This window comes from Ischnura elegans, chromosome 5 (assembly GCF_921293095.1).
Source record: "Ischnura elegans chromosome 5, ioIscEleg1.1, whole genome shotgun sequence".
NCBI lineage: Eukaryota > Metazoa > Arthropoda > Insecta > Odonata > Coenagrionidae > Ischnura > Ischnura elegans.
Window position 1 is genome coordinate 22,660,911 of NC_060250.1, and position 26,900 is coordinate 22,687,810.

Here is a 26,900-nt window from a genome sequence, read left to right on the forward strand (position 1 = left end):
GTAATGAAAAATAAATTTTAAGTGCACACAATGTAACATTTCTACTGAAGTAGATTCAAATTAGTAAGAGAATGATGAGTAGGTGATAAGATCCTTCGCTCATCTTGGATTTTCTCAATGTTACTTCGTACCGCCACTGTCAGTGACATTGACCACTAGAATGGCAGATCCTGTAATTTAAAATATGCATAAATTATGGAGCTTTAGCACACCAAAAAAAGGAATCGTACCACAATTTCAATGAACAGCATCTGCGTGATACATCAAATGCTCAGTATCACCAGATATGATACAGTTCTGTAACATCTGTGTATTATATAATTTTCAAAATAATTTTCAAGGTAGAATGAAACGATAAAAATTTCTGGATGGAAATAATATAAAAAAAGGAAACTTAGAATGGCTGTGAATTTATGTTAATCAAACCTAATGATTGAAATATTCTCAATTATTAAGACGTGATTTTTAAACCTAGAAAATAGTTCAGGGAAATCTTCAAGTCAATCTTCATGGCAGCCTCGAATAACTGACCCTCATCACTATGATGATAACCAACTATGGTTCTCAAACAACACCTTCTTGGAACACTTCATTCATATTCTTCGAGTACTACATCCAATGCAGTATTACGCCAAGCAGGAAAGGGGGAGCACCATATCTGGAGAGTAAAGAACTTTTAGACAGGATTACCACCAATAACCACGATTTCCGAGTCAAGAAAATGCTTCGCATGTACTTGATGGCTATCCTGAAGATTAAAATTTTCTCTAGGAACCGCTCATTGCCAAGCGATTCGCTTCTCAGGATCCTTGGGGACTCTAAAAAGGCAAAATATCCGAAGTCTTGTGGTTATAACCAGTGGTGCAACATGATACCACACACGTCCACGGCATTTACCTTTTTTTTCAGTAAATCTACAATATATATCCACGAAACATTGATGTAGAAAAAAATGAAATAATTCAGAAAACTAACATTCGAAAATAACTGAAAACTAAATCTTAATTAATTACAAAAATCACCATTTCCACTCACCTGTAGCACGCGCTCAACGATAAGGAAATGAACTTACCCGCTAATGCTTGCCCTCCGGAATACGTGGCGCCGCCCCGGCAAACGTGCGTCAAGTTGAGGAAACGACTTCAATAAAAGACCATGGGCTCCCAATGGAGTGGGATAGGGAGTGTCATATGGCTGGAAATTCCTTTGACAGCTATGGTTTAATCGGTTACGTGATTCACGGCTAAAAAGTAGAAAATAATAAAAGAATGAATGAAGATGAAAAAACACGCTTTTTCCAAGAACAGTGTAAAATGCACTTAAAACTAAATAAAGAAGCTTTTCATCACTCGGAGAAGAAGCGTGAGTGGTGATTAGGTTTAAATTTTAATTTTGAGAGCCAATTCCTTACACACTTGCTAGACTCCTTTACCTTCACATCACACTGGCATAATCGGAACTCAATCCAATCAACGCATGATGAGAAGCTTATATTGAACTTTCAGAGCAGTTGTAATGTTTACGAAAAAGCGTGACTTCATAATTTATTTTTCTATATTAGAAAAAATTCTTCATTAACGCTCGGATCTTCAACTTCTGATAAGAATTAGTGCCAGCCCTTAATCTTTTAAATATGATCAAGGGTTAACACCATATATAATATATTTAGTCATATTTAATATTGACCATCCTTTGAAGATTAAAGTGACTTCATACCATTTCAGTAATGGATTCAAAATTCAACTCTTTTATCAGTAGACAAGTATTTCAGTCAATAGGCTTAATTGTTGCTACCAAGGTCACCCAATAAAGTAAACCGTAGAATTTTTTATGAAGGTTAATTGAAACGCTTTTTAATGACTTTTCTAAAATAATCCGCTGACAGGTCATCGGTTAGACTTCAGATGATAGGACTTTTCCTGTTTGTCTGATACTAAGGTGGTCATAAACCAATGTTCGGGTTGATTCACAGAGATATTAAGTTATATTATTATAGTTTTCAATGAACAAAATCCATCAGTCTATCTTGACATCTTTGTGAAGGTCAATAATCACTGAGGTACATTAACGTTTCGTTTATCTATAATGTAGTCGCATTCATTTGTGCATTCAAAATTACTCTTTTTATTTGAAATAAATGTCAACTGAACTATTTTTGGGCAATGTTGTGAAATGGTGTATTATCAACTGCTGGCGAGAATCTTTTCCTAAAGAGGTATACCATGCGTGTGTCGAAGAGACGAGAAATTCCACAAATAGAAATCGCGACAGCGCTGTCGTGTCATTAATCTCCACACAAAAAGATAAATTATGTGCGCATATTCATCTCTTTCTAGTCTCATACAGCTGTAGAGTGACATATTTTTTCAATATGTGTCCCCCTTTTTCAGTGGTGAATATACCGTCTGCTATCCAAGAGGAAATTGTGAAGAACGCCAAATTTTGCATATCGCTTCCAGTCTCTACCAAATTAACAAGCTGTGGCATAATCATAGAAACATTGCAGACGACGACTCATTCTTTCATCTTTAAAATTTTTACTTAACTTTTTACATTCTGCTATCTATGAACTTGGACTTGCTGGTGATTAGAACCACCTAGTCATTTTACTGACACTTCGAACGTAAACTCTTTAGTTCAATTACGCTCTTGTTTACTTGAGATATACTTCAGCGTTGAGATCTGTGCTATATGCAATAGAACTATGTCAATGGCAGTTGAAATATTTCCTTGCAGTTTCGGACGCTGCTTTTTATATTTCACCGATATTATTACATGCCCCCTAATGATTTGAAGTTGAACAGATTAAATTTAAAATATTCAATTAAAATGTATACATTGTGGATTACTCTTGGTTTAAAAATTCTCTGGGAACATAATTTTCTACTTTTTACCTATTTTTCTCCGAATAGCTTTGTATTCATAAATTGAAAGGAATTAAGATTATAGTCATTTTAATAAAGATGAAAAGTAATACATCTGCTACATCAGGTTCGGTGCTTGAGTGCTAAATGTAGCGTAAGTTTGATATTAACGAAAATAAATAGTAAATTTCCTATCATTTACCATAAAAAGTATGGTTGTATTTTCATAAAATTTTCCATGATAATATTTATTCACGTCGAATGCCATTCATTAATTCCTTTATCAAGTGGTACTTTATGAAAACGAAAGTTGGCTCATGCTCAGGAGGGTTGACTATCTTCTTTTTGGCGCATCAAGTCCTTTTATTGTCGATTGTGGTAGAGACTGTATAATTTAGAGACCTGCATCTTCCAGTTTTTCAATGCATTGCCTATTTCGAGAATAATCGACGGTCTTGATCCTTTCATTGATAAGTTGATGACATCACACGCTCCAGCCCAACGGGTCGCGGCTTCTCAGCTTTTTTTCTGCTCTCGATCCTCGAGTTATTCATTAACTGAAGGAGCTACTCTCCCTGAAAGAGTTCATGAACACAAATGACGTCACCAACTCATGAAAAGGGGATCTCAAATTTAGGTTTTTTATAACTTGAGAGAGAGTGCCCTAATGAAGAACATTTATTTTCTTCGTGACTTATCATTCCCTTCCAAAAACCAAATCCTTTTCAATGAACAGCTTTTTCAGGCCGGAGTGAACGGCTCCTTTTTACTGAATGCAGCCTTCCATATTTTTTTATTTTCTTTTTAAATCAGAGAGTTCATGACATCAGTAAGGAAAGGCAAGGATTGAAATGTAAGAGTTTTTATATTAGGATAGTGAAGAGCTGAACAGGTGATGAACAGGATAAAAGTAGGTGAGGAAAACTTGTGCAGGTACATCAATTCAACTCTTTGGGCAGCGCATGAGAGGCAGACGGATACAGTAGTAAGGACATTAAGAGGAGAATTGCGTTAGCAAAGCATTCATGAACAGGAAGGAGCTTATTAGGGGGATCGTTGTATAAAAGTTGAAAGAAAAGGTTAGTGAATAGTTGGAGTGTAGCTCTCTATGGAGCGGAAACATGGACACTTAGGAATGATGGTAAGAGAAGACTGGAGACTTACGAGATGCGGGTGCGGAGAAGAATGGAGGTGAAGTGGACGGAGAGGAGGAACGACAAAGAGCTGGATGCGGTGGATGATGAGGCAAAGCTTCTATGAGATGCGAGGTAGACAGACGGTATATATAGAGCGAGTACCGATTGGGAAGGGGATCTTGAAAACAGTGTTAGAGGGAGGAATGTTAAGTAAACGAGGGAGAAGGAGGAGAGGAATGTGATTTTTAGATGTAAATAAAGGAACCAGGCCTTATTGTGAATTTGAAAGGGAAGATAATGAAGGAAGGGGCGACTAGAAAACTTCTCAAATTCTCAATACAAACGTACCGTAATTGAGAGAATACTCTAATAACAATACAATAGCCGGAAAAAAATAAATAAATACCAAGAATTGGCAATAGAAATAAAAAGAATATGGAATATGGAACAGTTTTTTACAGCTCCAATTGTCATCTCTGCTACCGGTATCATCTCCAAACATATACAAAGTAGTTTCAAAATACTCAACCGTCATCCAAATACGTATTTTCGTCAAATTGCAAAAGGCTGTAATAATTTCAACCTGCCATATGACGAGAAAATTTCTCTACGCAATAGAACAGTAAAGTGTTACCTTAGTGGGAACCCGTGCTATTTACACTGAAAAAATCCCGTGAAAAATGAAGAAAATTTAAGGAAACAATAGTAGCATAATGATTACTCGTAAGATATTGGCAGGAATATATATTTTCTACGTAATTTATCTTTTCTCACAAACCACCGAATTCTGTCAATGAATCGTGATTTCGGGTCGGGGTGAACGATCTCTCTCATCTGAATACAACCTTCCGTGTCTTTTTATTTTCTTTTTAAATCCGACAGTTCACGGAAATCATTCGTTGATTTTTTTGTGTAAACATGCCCGGAGGTGACAGAAATGGAAATGAGAATGCTTGCGCCGACTTGAGGTGAAAGTAACACGTGGCCGAGCGGTACGTAAGCAGTCATTTGTTTTTCTTTTTTCTCCTCGCTTGGAAAATCTTCCTGCTGTGTGGAAGGAGAGGCACCGGCCGTCCCCAAACGGGAGGTCGAGGAAACGGGGTCACCGGACCCCACTCCCCCCTCAATATCATCTGTTAGCATCCTCGCCCTAGGCCACGGGAGAGAGAAAATATATGCATCGTCTGAAGACGGACGGACCTTTATATGTCGCGGAGACGGCTCGAGATGAAAAAGAAAGTTGGGATGTAGCCGCAGCCTTTGAAGGGAGAAGAAGACGAAAAAAAATAATAAAAACAAAGGCCGCTCGAGAGAGATCTTTCTGTCCGTCATAAACCTCGACCACAGGTGGCCGTCAAAACGCATCGTCAAACAGACCCACAAACGGTCATTGCGTTCGATGACCTCGAATTTGGAGAAGATGCTGTCGTTTGCACTTTCTTTCGTGTGACACCCATCTTCCCATGTAAGCATTTACTGAGATTCTCGCTACGCGATAGATTCTACTTATGATCTGAGCTTATTTTGCGCGCGCAACTTAAAATTTCGAATGTAAATGATTTTTTCCCACAAAATTATGACTTTGTACACTTGATTTTCTTGCGGAAGAAATTTTTAACGTAGCAGCGTTCGCACGCTTTTAAAATAGATTTCTCGTCCGGAAATATTTAGATTCGATTTACGATAGAATTCGCGTTAAGATGGGCTCCGGTTTGGATTAATATTATTAAGCTATGGTTTACCTTATCTCAGAAAGAAATTCGTATCACTTTCTATTTTTTGATTCATTATTGTACATTACACAAGTTAGTTTTTATCGGGAAATATATATGATTGAGGTAACCGAAGCAATTTGGACTAATCCTTATAAAATCTTATGGCTTACTTACCATTTACATGGTAATATGTTTATATTTTAAATTAAAGTTTGCTTTATTGATCATAATAATTTGAATTTGGGAGAAAAAATACTCTTTGCAGCCTTTATCCAGAAAATTCTATGGCGATAATACCTAGTATTACGCTTTGTTGAAATGTGGAGGTACCATATTTGACGCGTGTCCTGAATGGCAAAAACCTACTCCTATTCTGCTTATTGGTAAAGTATTGATAGTATAAGTAACTGAGGAACGCGAGATGTAGTGAAATGACACCCTAATTAAAATAATATATAAAAATTGAAAAAATTCCAAAAGAATATTTAATAATGTTTGACGCATTTCGACCGTCAGGTCATTCTCGAGTACAATACTTGAGATGTACTTGGGTCATCAAATAGCGGCGATCTGTGGGAGTAACGATTCGGAATGGCATTCTCGATGCCAGTTATCGATATCGGGAGTCCGCCAACTATGCATAGTTGACTACTGAAACCCATTGTCAGAAAATTTTCAACCACTAGCGAATAGGGTTCCAAGTCGTCCAGAAAATTCTATGGCGATAATAGTATTACGCTTTATAGAAAGATGTAGGTACCATATTTGGCATGTGTACTGAGTGGCAAAAACCTACACTTACAATAAGTCTGCTTATAGGTAGTACGACTAGCAAATAGGGTTCCAAGTCAAGTTCCAAGTTTTCGACGATACAGGTTTCCAGTAGAATCTCGATGGCTATGTGGGTACTTTGTGGATAGTATTTCATACATGAGTTCCAATATCCAGTCGTCACGATAAATTGAACTGGTGATAGTTACACGTGTGAATGAATTTCGGCAAGTACTCTGGTTCCGGATTTTTCTCTATATTTCCTCCCCCACCAGGATGGCAAAAATGACCTCAGTCGCCGCGTTGTTGAGAGAGAGACCTTACATGTAGAATTAATAAGTTGCATAAAAATTTATTTTGTTCAATTTTCTGTGGAAAAAGTGCTAGTTTCATTTTCTTCTTGATAAAACAGTGCTATGTTCCTGTGTAAAAGCTACGATTTGGAAATTAAAAAGAAAATATTGCCTGTGATTTTAATTCGCACGTTTAAATGAGAGAAGACATCGCAACCTCTCTGGCTATTGCTCGCATTATTTCTATTGCTTCAGAGAACTTCTCGGCGAGAAATTCACATCTATATAAGTTTTATTTCCTTATAGTATTTTCTCATTATATGTAGTGCCTTTCCGAGGGAATGATATTTTTCATCGCAGCATTGTGTTTCGAAGTGTTTGATTTCCAAATATCAATTTATATCAGCTGCCAAACATCTCATTTCCTTGTTATCTTTGGGTAACTGAACTCAAATACCATTTTCAAATTATGAACAGGTATAGATACTCCATTCGTTGTGTTGACCCTCGAATTAACTGTTCAATTTCATTTCTAATCTAAAACAACGCTCCCAGTAAAACATGAGGAATGTCAGCTGATTGTGAGAAAATTTACGGTTAGGTACCACGTCTTTGATTGGTAAGGAGTCCAATAAAGAGACTTTTGTATAAATCTGTTTTGAATTTTCACCCAGAGACCCTGAAAATGCGAATAATCATTGAAGCTGGTGTCACCTGGGTGTCATATTTTTATGACCTGCTTCTATGAGCCTCAAACGGTTTCTAATCATTTACAGAAACACAAAAGAATAGACTTAACATCAATATTACGACGCTATCAACTTCTTTTACCTTTCACCGGTTACTTTCTATGGCACTCTTTCGCGCCATGCAATATGTACCTGTACCGCCTTATCACTAAATATCGTTTTACACATTAAATTTACAATTCATTTTTATATATCCTCCTTTTTAAGCCTCAATGCTTCAGAGAAGTTCTCGGCGAGAAATTCACATCTATACACGTTTTATTTCCTTATAGTATTTTCTCATTATATGTAGTACCTTTCCGAGGGAATGATATTTTTTATCGCAGCATTGTATTTCGAAGTGTTTGATTTCCCAACATCAAGTTATATCAGCTGCCAAAATTTTGCCAACCTTTTTGAATTTTTTTAGATTAATATAAAAAATTGAATGCTAAAAAAATCTAAATTTTGCATCGCCGGTTCATATCCCATTCATCAACTTTTTATGTATTCATAACAGCGCGAAAAAGTTCATTTTACTGTACGGACGAGATTACACCTGTAAAATTCACGTGCCTTTAGCCTGGCTCAGAACCCAATTAAAAATTCCTAGCACGCCTACCTGTATGTGTGCATAAATGTCGATAGGAAAAATCACTTTAACGTTCGGAGGCCTTAATGACAATTTAATTGGTCCCTTTTCACTTGCTGCATTCATTAGAGTCCCGAAATATCTGGAGTGAGGAAAAAACCTGGTGTAACACATACGGGCCTCCAAAGTATTCGTCGCTTTGGTCCAATTCCTTCGTTTTCCCTCTCCGCAAACGGATTTCACCAAGGAGCCCATACACTCATAGCACTCTGGCTCCACCCATTATTTCCCAACTTAATATCTCTTGCTCTTCTCAAAGAATAAGGCAATACGAAAATATTCTTTTAATCACTTCCGCGTAGGATGAAGTTCATCAACCTAAGGCAATTAATATGCTCATTTTTCACGTGTGTTATTGGTACAAAGGTCTAATAGGGCAAGTTTTCATCGCAGTGTGAAATGTTTGCCCAGGCTTTCTTCGATTCTTGAATAACCGTCCATCCGACGATTTATTTAACGAAATTAACTTTTTTGGCGGATTTTTTGGGCCATATGGACATGGGTAAGGGATTTATTCTAAAGCTAATGAGTGAGAGTTTGCTCATGAATATCCTATGCAACCTGGGTAGCGTCTATGCCACCAAAGATTTTTTTAAAATCAACCGTCTAATTTTGTTTTAACAATTAATAAATGTACTTTAAAACATAAGTTCACTTAAAATTTTTAATCGAATAACCACTCTATAAGACTTTTTGATTTCGACTCTGATATAACCAATGATAGCTGGAGTAAATAAATTTATGTCAAGAGAATCTTTCTTGCATTATTCAACTAACTTGTATCACCAGATTAGAACTTTTTCCTTCACTTGAATGACAATTGTGCTTCTGTTTTGAAATTCGCAAAATTTGTTTCCTAAAGTCGAAAGGTATTTTATAAGTTTTAAAAATATTTGCTTCCCTTGTATTAGCCAGTCTCCTCCAGGTATTATTTTTTACCCATTTTAATCGGAGTGATACAACATTTTATCCGTCGAATATCATTTTGTCCGTTAAGCCGTGGCGCCATCACTAGATATAACGTTTTATGCTGTAATTTGGAAATTATTTAAATACCTCCTCCGTTTAAACCTTCTGTAGTATCTTATAGGATTATTTTAAATCAATATGAACAGTTTAAAAGTTTAAATGCCAAGTTTAAGTTAAGTTTGAATGCCAAAAAATACATTAAAAAATTGCAACGCCTGTTCATAACCCATACATCAGCTTTTTATGTATTCATAATGGCGTGAAATAGTTCATTTTACTGTATCCTTGAGAACAAATCTGTAAACTTCATGCAGCTGTGACTTAGCTTAGAACCCCTTAAAAAAACCTAAACACGCCTTCGAGAAGTTAAGCCGTGGTCCCTTTTGAGCCTTTCGTAAAGAACGGGCTAATGACGACGCCGGGTTTCTCTCCACCCTTCCTTTTCTATTCCAATCCCGTGCGACTACTGTACATAAATGTCGGTAGGCCCGGAACTAGAGCGGGGCAGAGGGGCCACTTGCCCCCTGCGGCAAGTTTCAGGGGTCGGCAAAATTTGAAAATTTTGTTTAAAAAAGTTATCAAAATTTTTAAAATTAAATTATTCAACAATAATCATTAATGTATAAATTATTAATCAATAATATTAATACAACTTCTTATTAGAAAACTTATGGTGTGTAGTTTCAACTACCGCATATAAAAAAGAGCTTACGAATGTACCTATATCTTAGTGGTGGGGTAGGGGAAGGGAGAGATCGAGAGAGGGTCTACATCTACATCTTCATAATACCCCGCAAGCCGCCTTAAAGGCGTGTGGCAGGGGTTGTTAGGACACCAGCCGTCTACGCATAAAAAATTAAGTGCTCTACGAAGTTGGGACTAGCATTTATTAAAGTCCAAGGGTCAGGGGAGGGGGGGGGAAACTGATCTTTGCCCCCCCCCTCAACCCCCTGATAAAACTCTTGGTTCCAGCCCTAACAATTGGTGTCCTCCTCTTAATACCATGCCTATTACTTTGAGATAGCGTTTCTGAGCTATTATCATAGCAGTCGAATTCGACGGGTTAAGCCAGCTTAACGGTCTTCGCGTTCTCGCTCAATCAATTTCTCCCACCCTTCTCGATTTCGTGTGTGCGCCCCCTGTGCGTTTGTGAATGTCGTATTAGTTTTTTTCGCAACTCATCATTCGAACGTCTAAAAATTTCTCTTTTCCATCTTTTCTCTCTCTCCCCACCCTCCCCCACCTCCACTCCGCTGCTTCGCCCATCCCCCGTGTGGCGTCGCTGCCTCCGTGCCGCGCTGCAGATGGCCTGCATACGTACGAGGAGTGCGAGCAGAAGCAGACCATCTACTCAGACGAATACTACATACCCATGTCTTCCGGAAACTTCTACCCCTGTGCCAGTCCCGTGGGCTACCAGCTCTACTCGCCAACGAGGAGGAGCCTGGCGTCGAACCACGGCTCCCAGCAGCTGAAGCGCGTCTACGAGACTCGCAAGTCCAGGATGGCCCTTCCGGCGGAAGACGCCGGCTTCTACGAGAGGGATTACTACGGCAGCTGGAGGTAAAGTTCTCAAATTCATTCTATTTTACTCTTGCTTGATCTGATGGTCGCTTTTGAAGCGATTAGCCAATTTTAGCTGCATGTCTCGTGTGTTTGCAAAATATGTTAAATATCTAAATTTTGCAGCGCCCATTCGTGTCCCATTAATGAGCTTTTCATGTAAGATCTTAGGTTTTCCCGGCGTATTAGTTGCAGAAAAGTTTCTCGGGTTTTCCACCGGTTGATGTCGTCCATGTCTCCCGACGTTTCGATCCGCGACTTGCTGATCATGTCTTGCTAATCATGGAAGATCCCCTGAGGATGATCAGCAAGTCGCGGATCGAAACGTCGGGAGACATGGACGACATCAACCGGTGGAAAATCCGAGAAACTTTTCTGCAGCTTTTTATGTGTTTATAACAGCGTGGTATGGGTTTTACTATACGCTCGATAATGGCTCTGTAAACTTCATCCACCTTTAGCTAAGTTTAGATCCCACGTAAAAAAAACTGAACACGTCTAAGCGAAATTAAGTATTTTTTAAGGAGTTAAGAATTGTATTTGGCATATCCTGAGAGTGTGAGACATATACCTTGACGCGCGGAGACGGTTTAATATAGAGAGATACCTTGAATTCCTTCTAGGAGACCACCGTATTGATAAAAAATAATATAATTTTGTTTCTCAAAGGAAAAAGTCTTTTTTATTAAATTTAAGCATACCCGCGAATTTTATATAGTGTAAGTGTACATCACCTTTATCATTATTCTATCACTCTTACATCATTTGAATTAAATGATTGGGTAGTGGTGCAATATGAACTAGCCGTCGACGCACCCTAATCCTCAATTCTACCGATATGTGAAGACAGCGTAGAAAATAAATTCAGAAAATTAATTTTATGGCTCGAAAAAAGCCAACTGTGGTTATCGAGATGCAGAGGAATGTGCTTCCAATTACAATTCGAAGATGACTTCAGTAAAAGTTGGTATTATTCAAGGAATAAACGCGGAACGGTCAGCGGAGTATCTTTGTTAAGTCACCCGTAGGTGCGCTCAGAGTTCGAAAATTCCGCAAAGGAAAAATAATTTGTATTTACCGGGATTCGATCCCGCATCTCCCGAATTCCAAGCAGATACTCAACCAATGGAAATAGCAAGGTACCACCTCTTCTTCGCCCCACAGGGCTGGAGGATGTCTGTTTGTTCGAGTTCAAGAACCTTCTGGCGCGAATTCGGGAGTTCCGAGTTTGAATCCAGGTAAATGCAATCGATATCTCCTCTGTGGAATTTCCGCCTAAAAATTTGTAATGACGCATGAAATTAGAGCTTGACTGCATATCTGGTGAAGGTGATATCCTTCACCGGCGTAACTCGCTGTACGTAAAAAGTCATTCATTCTGAAAAATTAGTGAATTTAAAATTTTAATTTATATGAAACCACGAAAATTTACTTCAAACATCAAGAAGCGATTCATGAATTTACAGCAAGGGTGAAATTCGCCATGAATAAATTATTCCGCCGGTCATCACTGCCTACCATTTACAGACACCTAACCAGCAATCGATAGATCTGATTTTAAATCCAGGCTAAGCTATATTACTTTTAGCAGAAGTTTTGAAAATGTCGTGAAGCCACCCCGCAAAACCGTATAATAAAACATTTCATGGTAAATATCAGGGATGCCGACTTACAAAAATATATTAGGGGAGCCCAATCTGGGGATCTTGCCCCGGGAAATTTTATAAGTAGTGAGCTTTAAGTTCTTTATGCATTTTAGAAGAGTCATATGATCAACATTAGAACCCTCATAACTCGAATATCGATATCTGGTCACCCCGAGGAAAATCGACAAGCCTGACACATCTTTTCCTCACGCCCATAACGAATTATTGAGGGGGCTCGGGCCCCCTCAGGCCCCATGGAGTAGGTGCCACTGGTAAATATCCACTGTTTTGAAGACGTTTCATATTAAAGACTGTGCTCCACAGACACTATGATGGTATCATCGGCTACGTATTTTCATTATACTGTTGCATTTTCATAATAAATGACTGAAGGGTTGATGCAGTGGGGCTACAGTGTAATGACTCTCATAGTTGATCAATTCGTATAGCCCATCAAACATGGTGAACTATTTCATTCAGATATACTGATGTCTTATACCATAGTAAGCTTCTCAAAACATCATCGTATTACAACTAATTCCATTGCGTGGTATTTTTCTATCTTCAATCTCCATTTACGGTTAACCAATTGCGGCTGCAATGTATGTAAAGACAGCGTAGAAAATAAATTCACCGAATTGATTGTATTTCTCAATGACATTACTTGGTAGGAACCCAAAGAAGTAATTTGCTAGAATCATTTCGGAGACGATGGTAGAATACAGGATCGTGTGGTGTTAGATGTAACAGCCTTAGAAGCGCATTACGCTGCACCTTGATAATTGCATTACTACCAGCAGTAGACGCTTAAAACAAAGTCAGTTGTCAAGTTATTAATAACATTTTGTATGGAAAATGACATTTTTTAAGCGTTCACGATGATGATGCCGCTTATTCATCGGCGGTACAAGGTACTGGAGTTATTCATCAGAAGTCAATGTGTTAATCATTCATCTCTTCTGCTCTTAGTATGACCTTCACGTGCATGCATTGGTCAGGAATTTTTCAGCTTGATGTCATCAACAATATTGCAATCTTGACACTAACCATTTCACATTTTTCATGCACTGTTTTTTCACAGGTACGGTCATGTTCACGGAAGAAGCATTACATTCAACTAATAGTCTCTTTCCGTCTTACCTTGTTCTCTTGCATCATTATTCTCTTGCTCTCTTTTATTTCTCTTAGCCTTGTAGATTTTTCCATTGAGTTTCCACCCCCTAGTTATCCTAACTCTCAAACCTTACTTTAATTTTTTACTTACTTTACTACTATCTTACTTTATTTCTCAAAAACGCATTTTATTTTGAAATTAATTTCCCCATTCTATTCCACTTTTATTTTACGAGAGTCTACACTTATATTAAAACAGGTAGTAACCTATTTTTCATATTATCACATGCTCCTTTTGTTTCTTTTTTCAAAAACTTTTGGGGCTGACCGGCAAGCCTAATATTTAAAGGGGCTAATAAGTTTCGAAAAAACTCGGTAGGTAGATTTCGCAACAGGACTTTCCTCTACATTTTCGTCCGCTGGTAGAAAAAATTATCTGTTAATCCATTAGAATCTCTCAAATAACCCTCAGTAGTTTTAAATCAGCCGTACAGTCCTGTTTAACGTATTTGAATAGTGTTAAAGACTGTTATATTGATTATTAAAATTGCCAATGTGTCATAGAGATGGTTTATTTTGGTGTATTTTTCCTCTGCTGACCGATGAAATTTAAGATATTTTAAGGTATTAGGTAAAGAAAAATCAGGTTTTGGAGAGGAGTAGTTTGCATGTAATAAAGTGATGAACCAATGAAAAATAGTAAACCATTTTTTAAATGAAAATTAGATATCCAACTATTGCTAATATGCTAGTTTATGCCTTATGCATTATACCATTTTAGTCGTCAGTTTAAACTGACGGCTAAAATGATGTAGTTGATGAAATAAGATTAATTTTTTTTCAAAAATCAATAAGTACATCGTAGAGGGACCAGAATTCTTTGAATTTACTTTAATTTACTATTGTGGAAATAAACAGTTGAATTTATGAAGGCCTTTTTGCGATTCTCAAACATTTTGTACCACTTAATATAGCAATTGAGTGGTAAAGGAAAAGAGAAATATATGGGAACGAGCGTGCTGCGCCCGCTCCCAGCGGGCTTCCACCGCTCTTTTCAATGCAGGTCCACAGAGGGATAGGCGCGTTTCTAATTTTAAAATGTAGAAAATAAAGACAGGGTCTCATGTGCAAATTTAATTGGAATGTTCATGTAAAAATTGAGGTCATAGGACCTCTTTAAACACAACATTGGAAGTAATTACACTATCCTCTGTTAAACGCGCATGGTGACTCATACTTACGTATCAACAGGAGACTTGAATGTGGAATCAGCCGCATTTTGATAAAAGTTATTTAAAGAATACGAGATATTGTTGCAAATGAACAAAAATATCAGTTTATGCGCCGTTAACGTCAGGAATATTTACCCGTTTTTTTTTAAATTTTTTGTTTTTTTTTTAAATTATTTAAAAACCAATTTTAGGAAACAATAGCAATATTTAGGAAGTAAGATATGCCGTCGCATGTTCTCTGATAAATTCTGTGCATTTTGGTACCTCATTTGTAGAGTTTGGCTGCGTATAAGTTGAGAAAAAGGTATCTATACAGTAGAAATAATATAGGAGATTTATTATTAGAAATATTTAAAATTATACTCCTGTCATGATAAAAATATTATTTTATTTTATTTTCTACACTCGGTAATAAAGAATTCTTTTTCATAGAAAATATCCATACCTGGACCCAGGAACAAAAATCTATTGTAAATGAGGTAATTTCATATATTAAGGGGCGATAACACAGGAAGAGGGGAGATTACCATTGTTAATTGGAACATATTTTCCTTTTCTGACTTGTTGAGGGAAAATAGCCACAAAAATAAGGCTGTAATACAAAACCTGTCTGTGCACCATGTTCCTTTTTTCCCTCCTTTCCCAAAACAGACTTTAAATTTGCTTAGAAATTACTGGTTGTTCTCGCTGAATATTTTCTGCAATTATGTTCGTGAATATATACTTAGGCAAGTAATTATGCATTTCAGGCGTGAATTGTCTATGAGTCTATCAAAGAATCTATGGCGTCAACTGGCAAAGACAGTGTATGATGATGAGTTTGTGTAAGAAAAATTCCACAGATTGGAACCTCACACCAATTCCTACGTTTCGTATGGCTCATAGATTTCTCTAACTCCACCTCTCCCTCGAAGAGATTAATATCCGTGTCGCTTCTATAAGATTCCTCTTCTGGTGTGTCGAAAGAGCTTCATTCATACCTTTCGTAACACGTTTTTGGCACCTCCATCGGCCTCCAATGGTTAGATTTTTGGGTGCCATTATCAGCTCTCCGCTTTGAGGAAAACACCTATTCAGTGCTGCCTCAAGAATTCTTCTCTATCATGATTATCAATAGGGCGGTACACTAATAGTCCAGGAACAGCTTTCTTTTTTGTACCTCCCGACTCGACGTCTGATAAAGCACTTGGTTACCTGTTGTGATATTTGCATTCACTTTTTCGTAGCTGGTTCGGCGCAATGGTGAAACATTAAAGAGCTCAATTTTCCTGATTTTGATTATTTAAATGATTTTTTTCCTTCTGTGAGTAAATAGATTTTCCGCAACTTTGCATGATAATTGCTGTATCAGTTTTCATCAAAACACTGCCTTACTGGCAAACCAATAAAGTTTTCCCACCTTCCTCTAAGGTTCTCGTATGGATTGTTTTAACTCCTCTCTATGTGGAAGAGGTGTATTAGGTGGAAGAGGGGACTTTCCAGTCTCAACCTCGCCCGAATAAAGGCATTTTATTAATATTATTATTATGTAAGACTCCCTCATTATTCACACAGACGATCCTTAAGATTTTCATGCATTCTTTAATTACGCATTCACGGAAATGCATGTACGCATTTTATGAAATCAAGCAAAGTTTCTAAAACAAATTGGCGCATAATGTCCAAAGGGATATGAAAATCAGTATGTCTGTCAATAATTCTTCGATTGCTAGACACGCACGAAAAAGTCACATCCAAGATACGCGGAATACAACTTTCTATCCGTTTTTTGTTTGTTTTACAAAGCTAAAAGATACGGACGTTGCTCAAGTGGTTTGTGGTTTAAAGACTAAATTGTCTGAGATCTCAAAGTAATTTTCCTCCCCCATTAAGCGTTGATTAGTTTATGGCTAGCAGTTAATTTCTGGTATCTACCGTTAAGGTATTTTGGAAAGTTTTAGCTCGAGGCTCCATTGACACCTTTCGTTTTCCAAAGGTATTTGTTGAAATCTTATGTAAGGACCTAGTACCCTTTATCCTCCCTTTCCTTTCCTTTACACACTTCTAGCTTTTTTTATTCCTCCAATAACTCCCATATTGATGCAGATTAGTGGTGATACATCAGTTTTCAAAAATATCTATGAATTTTTACATGATTAATGTTATCTATGTTATTTGTCATGTCGTTATAAACTACTGGAAGCTACTCGGCGTCATATAGACCTAGATACTGTAGTATAATATTTAAGTCTTTTTTTAATATTCCGGATAATATTTAATACGGACGAGATTCTTACCTTCTGAAAAATGAAATTTTTAAGCATAGGTAGGACTTAATATCCATCTATGGATATATGTATAGTATCCTTCGCTTTCATCAAAAGAGCCACATGCGTATGAATTGTCATAGTCTATACTTTTGTTCTCACAGAATATCCTATTTGTATCACTGTTTATTACAATCCTTCAAATATTTTACTATACTGGGAGCCAGTAGCTTATATTAAAATATGGTTAGCTACTCCCTGAAAGCTTATTCCGCATTCCTCTCAAGGTTAATATTATGTTTTTCCTCTTGTCAGTTTTGAGAAACCATGCCGTTCTTCTGAATTATATTCTCGCCGAAGAAAAAATGCTAGCCTTCGTGATAGGTGAGCTATGTTAAAGATAGTAGTATATCCGCAAAATTATGTCTCTCAGATGCTGGATAATACGAAAATGCCTTGAAATTTATCTGTGGAATAATTTTAATTTCAAATGCATCAGGTATTTTGCACCCCAAAGGCCAGGCGAAAAAGAAATCAATCACTGTCATGAAAAAGAGAGTGCAAACTTAGCATGCATTAAGTTTTTCCCCTGCCTTCCGACGCTAGAAGACCAGAAAACTTGTACAAATAATTTGATTTCCAATCAATAAAATCAATGCATTTCTTGAGGTAGTCAAATGGGCAATCAAGGAGATAGTATTTTATGAAAGATGCGTTGTTATTATTATGGTAATCTTATGTATGAAAAAATATGCAGGCAACTATCGTAGAAAATTCCTTGAGTTATCGACTTTGTTTTATAATCGAACAATTTTGGTTGTAAAAATAGAGTTGGGTTTTTCAAAATCATTTATTTTTTCCACTGGAAAAACGGCAAAGAACTTATTAAGCTCAAGGAAAGGCATTTAGGATTCAGCAAAAATGTTCTTGGGTTGTTTTTTCTCTGGTTACAAACACGGTTAGATGACGTTGATACATGATGTAGTATGTTGATTGCGTATTAATTGATAGCAGAAATCGTAGGAAGAGATGTAATAAAAACTTTGCTATTTCCACATGGTACTTCATTGTGACCGACCGTGGTTTCGTTACAGCGTAACATTGTGAAGGTTACGCTGTAACGAAAACATGGTACGATAAAGGATTTCCGCAAAGTTACGCCCGCTACCATTAATGATAGCAGAAACTTCTTGCAAGTATTATAATATCTTTAACACTGTAAAATGGAGGAAAGTCTATAATAATTCCACTTTGCAGTTTGGCATTCACCCCTCTTCTCATCAATCTTTCCATTTAGCCTCAATTTCTTCCACTTTCTCACTTATTGTTTGAAATATTTTGCTTTTTATTAAGTGCCTTAATTATCCTCTTTGTTTTTAGCATCTCTTCTAAGCTCCTCCTATCCCATCCTCCTCTCCATACCTCCCATGATCTCCAAGCTCCTTCTCCAGCCACATATCCAACACTTACGACCTGGTTTAAGCTGTTACCTAAAGTGTAATAACACATTAATGCATTACTCCTCACATCCATGGGTTTCATGGACGTACAAATTTCATTGAGAATGAATACAGTAAAGTAACTATCTAGTTTTTTGTTAAATATTTCCAAAAAAACTTTACGTCTTTTAGTAATACTAATTTTAAATCACTTCCATTTATATTTGATCTATAAATTGAGTTCCAATGAATCAATAACTCAGTGTTTAAGACAGCGGATAGTGTGATTTATTTTGAATAACAATGTCCAAATTATTTATTATATTTTTTAACTAATTTATGGTGCTTCTCATTGGCAGGCAAACATATTTTCTGATGCAAATTGTTAAAAATAAAAATCAGCTCGTTTGGACCATGCCAGTTATAAATAAATTCAATGTAATTTACATATTTAGCAATAGAAACTTTTTAACTAAAGCGTAGTTTTTGTAGTCCAGGATATTGTTACATTTGTTGCAGCAGCAGAAAGATCACTTATGGAACTTTCAAAACTGACAGCTCTTACGTTAACAGAATCGATCCTCTGATTTATACGAGAGCCAACTCTACTGCTCCTATGTGCTGTTCAAAGGAATTTGAAGTCTTCCGCCTTTTCCCAGATTGCAAACTTTCACGTGAAACCCTTCGCTACCGTCTCCTAGAAGGCGACAATGTGATACGATCATTTCTTTCGTAACGAAAGTAGTTACCTAAAATGGCTAAGGCATGCCTGAAAGAAAATACAAATTCCTCGCGCTCCTTTCTTCATCATAAGTTTACAACCCAAAGATATATTTGAAGCAGCTCTCTTCTCCGGTCTCCAATATGCTAAACTTTTCATATTTACGTATTTCTGTCTTTTAAACCTTTATCATCTTGTTGCAAAAACTTGTTTATTGCCTTCCTTTTCTTCTATTCTTGTCCAATTGGCGTTCGACGAATGTGTTCATCAAACAGTCTTATGCTCATCAAAATGGATTTGTTTTCAATATAGTTTTCTACGACTTCTTGTTGTACGCGAATTGCATCGGTATTAAATTTTAGCTAAGAGTGTAAATTCATATTATTCAGCACTTCGAACGATTCAATATCGTCCATGTTGCAATGAAGAGCCTCTTTTGCCAAATTTTATTTTCTGCCCCACATTCTTGGTTCATGAGAAACCCAAAAATAACTTGGAAACGAGCAAAAAAAAGCAGTTAATAATGAATTTCTAAGTATTCCCTAGCTTGAAAAATTGTTTCTTAGAAGTCATGATGCTATGCTAAAACAAGGTTGATTTAAATTCTGTTGAAGAGAAATATTCTAAAGCAACCTAGACAATTTATTTATGTAATTTAATACATATCATTGCTACATTATATGGACTAGGGCTGTACCCAGGAGGTTTTCAGGTCGGGCAGCAAGAATACGTTACTCGGGGAGGTATAATGAATGCAATTGCAAAATGCTTGCAGTTGTTTATTTTGAAACATATAACACTCCCTGGCTGACTGCCACTGCGCTTTGAAATGGAAGACATATAGGACTAAATTATGAATATAAAACTTATCTTAAGACTTAGATCAGGTCCAGGGGTGCTATGCAAAAATTTAACTTTTAAGGTTACTCTTTAGAAAAATATTTCAATTCAAGACGACCAGCAGGACAGACGAAAATTTTCTTAGGTGAGATTTGGTTTCTTATGTTAATTGAGCGTCATGGTAAAATGTAATCTGCAAAGGGCCAATGAATTGTTTTCTTTACCAGTATTTCTCCGCCAGTTTCAAATTTATAATTTTACCTACTTAATGGGTGTTTTAAATTACGATTTTATCCCCATAATTTATTCCGTTTGGCGAGGCAGATGGACGGTAATTTTCATCCACGAGCAGCTTGGCAACTTGACTCCGTTAATCATGCCAGACATTCAATTTCCCACAGGATGCTGTGACGTCCTTTTCCGTAGACGGTGGCTAGCATCTAGCCGTTAATACAAATTGCTTTCTCTCTCGTCCTCAAAAAAAGTGAATGTGTCGGATCACACGTGTTAATATCTGCATCCTTTCTCCCCCATCTTTTCTCGCTAGGCTTTCCGTTCTATCCCAACGGTTTGGTCAACGCCGATCCATTCCAGTGGGTGCTCAGTTAGCACCTGGAGCCGGCAACTTCTCACTCATAAGCCAGTTGCAGGAAGCGCGGTTGTCAAAGGGAAAGGGTCACACCTTATAATTTTGCTATTCTTTGCATTCGAGTTCTATAATAAAACGCAGCATCTTTTTTACGCCTGCGGAACTGCAATTTTCTCCACGGTCCGTCTTTTTTTAGCATGTAGCAATCATAAATCAAGGGTCGCTTTCAATTACTCATCCTAAATATAGTACTAACGAAAGGTATTCATTGAAATCAAACGGGTAGTGAACACTAAATAGTGGGTTTTCAAGTACTTTTGAAGCGGTTAGCTGTTTGCGTTGTAGCTGAGTAAAAGCATTATAATCCACCACCCGTTTTAGCGTATATGACATATCTACAGGATGTTATTACACATATCATATACCCAAGAAAATATCCTTTCTCTCTTTCGTTTTTCTCATTAGTTTCATGTTTAATTATAAATTATTCATTATTTATTATTATTATTCCTTATTATTATTGTTTGCTTGTTAACTTCAGTTGGTTTATTTTGCCCGAATGGAAGAAAGATAAATTCATTTGAATAAAAAACATGCAATACACAGAAGAAAGCGATTCGTACAAAGCATTGAACACAAGAATGAATATAAATTTTTTTCCGAACGATGACATATATCTCCACCCGATATTTTGTGACTAAGTAATTTAAAATAGTAAAATAAAATGGGTCTGAACCAAATTCAACTTTTTTCTTATAGTGTTATTTGCATCAATGGAGTGAGAAATACCCCAAAAACTGTTTTTCGTGAGAGTCATTTCTCAATATAACTATAGATTGCACAAGGTATGCACATTGAAATGACCGTGGCTTTATCTTTAGCATTTCGGGCTGTGCGTCGTTCAGTGAGTTTATCAGTTAGTCAGGACTCACTGCTTAATATAAAAGATCGGGGAGGGAGATCCGTCATAACTACGTGTTTCAAATCAAATACTTGGTTCTAACTTTTCGTTCTCCAGCATTCCTTGAAGCAATAGATAGATAATACCCTAGGAGGTAACATACTTAGTTATTATGAAGCAATATTTTGGTGCATATTACGAATGCCAGTACATGAATAAATTTAAACTAACACTTCAACTAGCCGTTTTATCTGACATTGCCACTTTTTCTCTAACTTTCCTATTGTTATCTATTTCTTACATTTCTTTGCTGATGCATGGTTTAATATTTGGTAGCTTGTATGAGGTGCTTGCATTTTAGTCATTTCAAAGGTCTTGTGGTATAGCGCTCCACGTATTTTTTGTGTTTATTTAATTTTTTGCAATCGCTCCTTTGCCAGTAGATAGTTATACATATAGTACGTTTTAGATGGTATCTATTTTATACGCATAGGCAAGCAATGACATACTTAAGGTTCCCAAATTGGTGGATTTTCAAATGTAGTTTCCAAAAATATAACGTTTAAAGATGATTTAACCCATTACTCGGTAGGCTTTTTCAATAAGGGTGGAAATCATTTTTAATGCATCACGAAAACGATATTCGCTACAAATCTTGTATGAAACCTCCATTAGAAGAAAAAACTGAAACCATGCCAAATATGCAGGATTCTAGAATTTGAAAAGTGGTTTAAATTCCACTGTAATTTTATGCGTAAAGGCTGGCTAAAGGGTGTTTCACACCTAAGTGGCGACTGTGATAACGGTCCATAATCTATGGGCGGTGAAAACGGCTGCAGTTTCTCTCAATTTCCCTCTGCTTTCTCGGCGTCTGCAGCCCGCAGGGATGTTGCGGCGCGCGGCTTCCCTTAAGACGACGGACAATCGTCCGCGGATGAACGGTTTAATTTCCCGCTAATATGATTTAAGAGGTGGAACGGCGATTGCCCTGAAAGCTATGCTCTGAAGCCTTTCCCATCGGTAGGATTCAAAATAAACATCGCTTTTGGTGAAAGGAAGTATCCAGCGGTGATGCCGCTTGGTTAGAATGATATGGATCACAACAATCATTTAAAAAAGTATGAAATGTAAAAGTAAATATTAAGTCGACCCCAGAGAATAGGCCTGCATCGGGGTAAACTTCCTATGGTCACTGCAAAAAACAGTTTGTAAATAAAAGGATGATTCAGTTTTCCAATAGACTGTCTATTATAAAGAGAAAACATAAGTTTTCATTTCGCTTCACATCATCAACACTACAAATGTATTTGATAATAAATAGCCGCTCAGTTCAAATGCATTGTTCTTTTAACAACTTGAAAGCAACAGATGAATTAATATAAAATCTAATACCGATGGCTAAGGGCCTGTTTTATGATAATGATGAGACATTTTGGTTCCGATAAGCATGGCCACAAGGGATGTTGAAATTATATGCAATGGCGATTGAGATTGGATTAAACAAGATGGAGGGATTGGTTGATAAAGAGTACCAAGCTTCACTGTATAAGTTTGAGTTTTTCCCCATCAGATGACTACCATTTTTCATACTACGCCATTTTAAGCTGCTGTGGCCCAAAGAACATTATTTTGAGTTTCTTCTCCGTAGTTATACCAAGCTATGTCAAGTTAAGTCGTCGTAAGTAAGGCTTGATTCAGCGCAGTAGAATTGATCTTCATTAAGGAACTCTTTTGAAGGATTGCTAATTCCCTCACGCTCTTTTTGAGCTTCAACTCTGCATGTAAGCTAATATATTTTAATGAAAGTTCACTTTTTTACAATTCCTACCTTATTTTTTAGCAGTCACGCTTATTTCTTTGATTTTGGGCGGTGTTCGGACCTTAATGGCGTATTCAAAAACTACAAGCGATGACGATATTACGAAAATTTACATTCGCGAAAATCAAAGAGCACTACGTTATAGGACTTTATGTTTGTGGAATGTAAATAAATCGCCTTTAAAGTAAGTTCAACATTGCTCTCACTTGATTTATATCGTTTCCTTCATTCCCTTCGCTTGCAGGTGGAAGGAGAGCGGAGATAACCAGAGGATGAGCGTGTTGAGCGGTTACTACAGCGACGAGGTGCCCGGAGACCTGACGGACGACTCCCTTGGCGGCGGTGGCGGAGGCGGTGGCAGCGGGGACGGACCCGGGGGCCCGGCCGGGTCCCCGTACGCGGATCTCCGCGGTCCCCCGCCCCCCATCCCCGCCTCCCACTTCGGCCTCACGAAGCACGGCCACCTCAAGATCGACTACTCGTGCAACTGGAGCTCCCTGGACAGATTCATCGGACACCAGAACAGGATGGCGGGCGACGGGCGAAACGTCGGCCATCACGGGGGCAGTGGGTACCTCTACAAGGCGCCCTCCTCCAATCACGTGTACTGAACATCGTTGGAAAGACACACCTGTCTAATAAGGACAACTGAGCTCTTTACATTCGAATGACGATTCTTGTAAAATGCGAAGAATGGGAACAGCTTAATCTTGGTCGGTTATTTTGGAAAAGACTTCGGTCGATGGCTTTTAAGCTGTAAAAATATTTGTTTTCGAATTTCTTCCTGAAGTGCACAAAATGCCGTGAAGGATCTCAATGACTGCACATCCAAATCTAGACAGAATCCGGTTCACGAACCAAATTTTAAAAAATCCAAACATAAATTGATTGATGTCTTTTTGATTAGGGCAACTGAATTCTTTGCGATGGAATGATGATTGTCGTAAAATTCGAAGAATGGGAACAAAACATGGATTTAGGCTTGTCCGCTAATTTGAAAAAGACTTCGGCCCATACATTGTGGGAAAATTATTTATGTTTTCGAGTTTCTTCCTAAAATCAATGGTTATCGAGGTTACTTTCTGGAATCGAGACATGATAGATTAAAAAGAAAAATCTTTGTCGTATTCTATACAGTATTTATTAAAATAATCAACCAGTTTTGACCTTTTTAGGTAATTCTTATTAACCTCTTGATAATGACCTGACCATGTTGGACCCAGTTGGGTTTTTTAAATAAATACTGTGTGGAGTACATTAAAGTTTACTATTTAATCTATCACTTCTTCCTAAAGTGCCCAAAATGTCATGAAGGATCTTAATTCTTGCTCATCTAAATCTTAAAAGAATCCAGTCCACGAATCAAATAAAATATTCCGGATACTTATTCATTAATGTCACAAGTCAGATGGCTTTCCTCAAGACGACCCAAAGCACAACTTTTAGGCTCCAGTCATAGATGGGCTGTCATCATTCCCCATTTCCGTAAATATATACTTTTCGCTCAAATATCGATCCGAATCCAGCGTTGCTAACACTTCAAGGTAACCGATTTTACTTTTAAAAAATGCTAAATGAAAGTTCATGCGCGTTAGCGACTCTATGTAGGGAAATGTGGAACTTATGCAGCGCACTTTGAAAGCGTATCAGAACCATGAATTTCGGCATCAACCAGACATTTTCTCTTGGGATCAACAGCTTTCATTCCTTATTCTCCTAGTAGCCTCGTCAGTAAAGAATGATTGTGAATTCATGCATTTTTGGGTAATATGGGACATTGCGATTTGTTTGGAAATAGTACTGTCAACCAGAATTAGATAAGTATCAACAGGCAGTGGTCATTCCATCCAAATACTTCGGGCGTAATATTTTTCGTGACTGTAATGTGGACTCTTTTGACAAACGTAGTCCGAAATTTCATGAACATAGGGGAATGAATTAGGATGAGACCGTGAGATATCGTCATTCAATTACTTTGAGTTTAGTGGTTGATACGCACAAGGGCTTTCACTCTGTCGCCATGGCCAACAAAGAACGCTCTGTGGAATATCAAATGTGAATCTGAAAGAATTATAAGAAAAGATATTTAAAATATGATGAATTGAGTCACCCATGTTGAGGCTGAGAATATATAGTTCACTACCTACTGTTTGTATTATACACGTGAGTTTAATATTTAGGAATATTAAGTATTAATGATAATTTTAATATATATATTATGAATAAATATATGTATATTAATTGTTTAATGTGGTCGAATTTTTGTTTTGTTTTATTAAAAATGAATGTGTTTGTATAAAATAATTACTTGCCTTGTTACTTCAAACGCCTCCCCATAACACGTCACTTTAACGCTGAAATAAAATGGAAAAGAAGATTGATGGTTTGAGGTGTAACTTTGTGGAAGCGATTCATTATGGAAAATGAAAAAGAAGAAAATTTGTACTTTCACATGAATATTTATTCCCACATTTACACGACCACAGTTTCAACGTTAGACGTCATCATCAGGTGGAGTCTACAGAGGTCCATCACATCATTTTAAGCCATGCTTGGAGGGGGAGGGAGGAAGGTAACTAGGTTGAACGGATTGATCAACAGAGTTGAGGGAGGGGGAAAGAACTTGGGGTCATGCGGTAGAAAGAAGTTACGGGGAGGAGGCTCTCTTAGGGAGGGTATGGCAGGTGGAGGGGAGGGGTTCATATGAGCGAGAGGCCGAAGGGTTCGTCATGTCATTAGCCCAGGAATTTAGGAGTGGGAGGCTTAAAAGAGAGGAGTGGGAGTCATACAAAAAGTCGTTTACAATGTTATCATTGGAACGTACATGCTGCAAAATTTCCATCTATTCCAAAGCGTCTAATCTAGGTCCTTAAGGGTTCAAAATGAAGCACTTCAAATACAAAATCAATTTGATGATTTGCTTTCTAACAAATGTTTGGCAAATTGTGAAGTAGTCTTTTTATTTCACATGCAGGCTTGGTGTTCTTTCGACCGTTCTTGAAATTGTCGCCGCGTTTGCCCAACATACACCGCGTTGCATTCACATTTAACTATACACTTCACTCCTTTCTTCTCTTGCGAAGAATAAATTCTGAAGCAAGATCTTGGAGGGAAATTAGAAGGCAAAAGACCGGTAGGATGACCGAGAATGCGCTGGGGCGTTGAAGTGAGGAAGGTGGGAGCCATGGGTGGCAATGGAAACTAAGCGGAAGTCAAAAGCAGTAGAATTTCAATAGTTTCGTTCCCGGGAGCGAAATGCAGAAACGAAACGAAATGGATTTAAACCCGGGGCGCTAAAGTCAGTGTCGAAACGAAATCGGAAACAAAACTACTTCGGGTCGAAACTAAACTAAAATTCAGGGAGGAAACGAAACGCAGATAATGTTTCGCATCGGAAGGACCACGTGCTTCACCACCTTCGAACAGTTTAGTTTCGATCCACACGCCGAGTACGAAGTATGGTTAAATGAAATAGAGGTTCGGCCTACCGCCTTTAAATCCATGGGGCACTCATACTTTTGCCACTGACAGGAGGACGGTGAACGCAAACTGGCCATTCGATTTTTAAGCTCAATGTTTTAACCACTCTACGCGTATGTCAAACGTAACGGGTCGAAACTATTCCCTCTTATCCCCCTCAAATGAACTTCTGGGATCGAAACT

The 26,900-nt window shown here is 37.5% G+C and overlaps 1 protein-coding gene across 1 annotated transcript in view; it reads left to right on the top strand.

Moving 5' to 3' along the window:
• Window positions 1-25,261, top strand: part of LOC124158582 — a 157,505-nt gene extending 132,244 nt beyond the window's left edge. Inside the window, exons 2-3 of the mRNA XM_046533744.1 lie at window positions 10,433-10,691; window positions 23,482-25,261. Of these exons, the coding sequence (XP_046389700.1) occupies window positions 10,433-10,691; window positions 23,482-23,848 (626 nt within the window). The 3' untranslated portion in view covers window positions 23,849-25,261. The remainder of the gene's footprint in view (window positions 1-10,432; window positions 10,692-23,481) is intronic.
• Window positions 25,262-26,900: the final 1,639 nt, after the last annotated feature.